The sequence below is a fragment of the Orycteropus afer genome, unplaced genomic scaffold (assembly GCF_000298275.1).
Source record: "Orycteropus afer afer isolate SDZICR_OR568_19922 unplaced genomic scaffold, OryAfe1.0 scaffold00689, whole genome shotgun sequence".
Classification (NCBI taxonomy): domain Eukaryota; kingdom Metazoa; phylum Chordata; class Mammalia; order Tubulidentata; family Orycteropodidae; genus Orycteropus; species Orycteropus afer.
This window is the reverse complement of record NW_006922276.1, coordinates 488,693-489,488: the sequence shown is the minus strand read 5'-3', so window position 1 is coordinate 489,488 and position 796 is coordinate 488,693. Positions and strand designations below refer to the sequence as shown.

General features: G+C 57.0%; 1 protein-coding gene across 1 annotated transcript in view; it reads right to left on the bottom strand.

The window, feature by feature from the left end:
* The window catches only part of TARM1 (T cell-interacting, activating receptor on myeloid cells 1), an 11,306-nt gene that overhangs the window by 350 nt on the left and 10,160 nt on the right, over window positions 1-796 (bottom strand). The window contains exon 4 of the mRNA XM_007956954.1: window positions 66-150. Coding sequence (XP_007955145.1) covers window positions 66-150 — 85 coding nt within the window. The remainder of the gene's footprint in view (window positions 1-65; window positions 151-796) is intronic.

Here is a 796-nt window from a genome sequence, read left to right as displayed (position 1 = left end):
GGCCAGCTTCTATTTCTCCCATTCCCCCAGAATGTCTAGGCCCTGCTCCCCTGAACTCACCACACCCAGTGCGTCTGCAGACGAGGACAGCTGAGAGGAGCAGGACAAAGAGCAGGGACAAGGTGACAACCGCGATGACTCCATTTGTGCCTGATGGAAGGAGAGAGCCTGAAGCTCATTCTGATGCCTGCATACGGGACGTGGCTACCAGGCTCCCGCCCCTCCTGTTCTGGATTCAGATTTCTCACCGCGGGGATCGTGGAAGAGAAGGGCACGATGCCCATCTCACAGAGGAGGCCGCTGAGGTCGGAGCACCTAGGGTCCCTCAGTCCCCGGGCGGATGTGGGCAGGGCTGTGACGCTAGCCCTGCTGTTGATGGCCGTCAGGTCGGCCTGGCTCGTGGCGACCCCGTGCTCAAGGCCACATGCCGCTCAGTCCTCAGCATCCTGGTGACCGGTTGTGGGTGGGACAGATGTGGTCCCTAGGGTTTTTACTGGCTGGTTTCTGGAAGATCACCAGGCCTTCCTAGTCTGGAATTCCCACCAAAACCTGTACAGCATCATAGCAACACGCAAGCTTCCACTGACTGACAGGTGGAAAGGCACTGGCCAGGAACCAAACCCAGGCCTCCCACACAGAAGGTGAAAATTCTACCACTGAACCAGAACGGCCTCATGAATGCAACCAACCCTCAACTCAAAAACCCCACTTATAGCGCCCATAGAAGACAGAATAGAACTCTGTTCTCAAGGCTGTCAATCTTCACGGAACCAAAGCCCAAACCACACCCACTGCC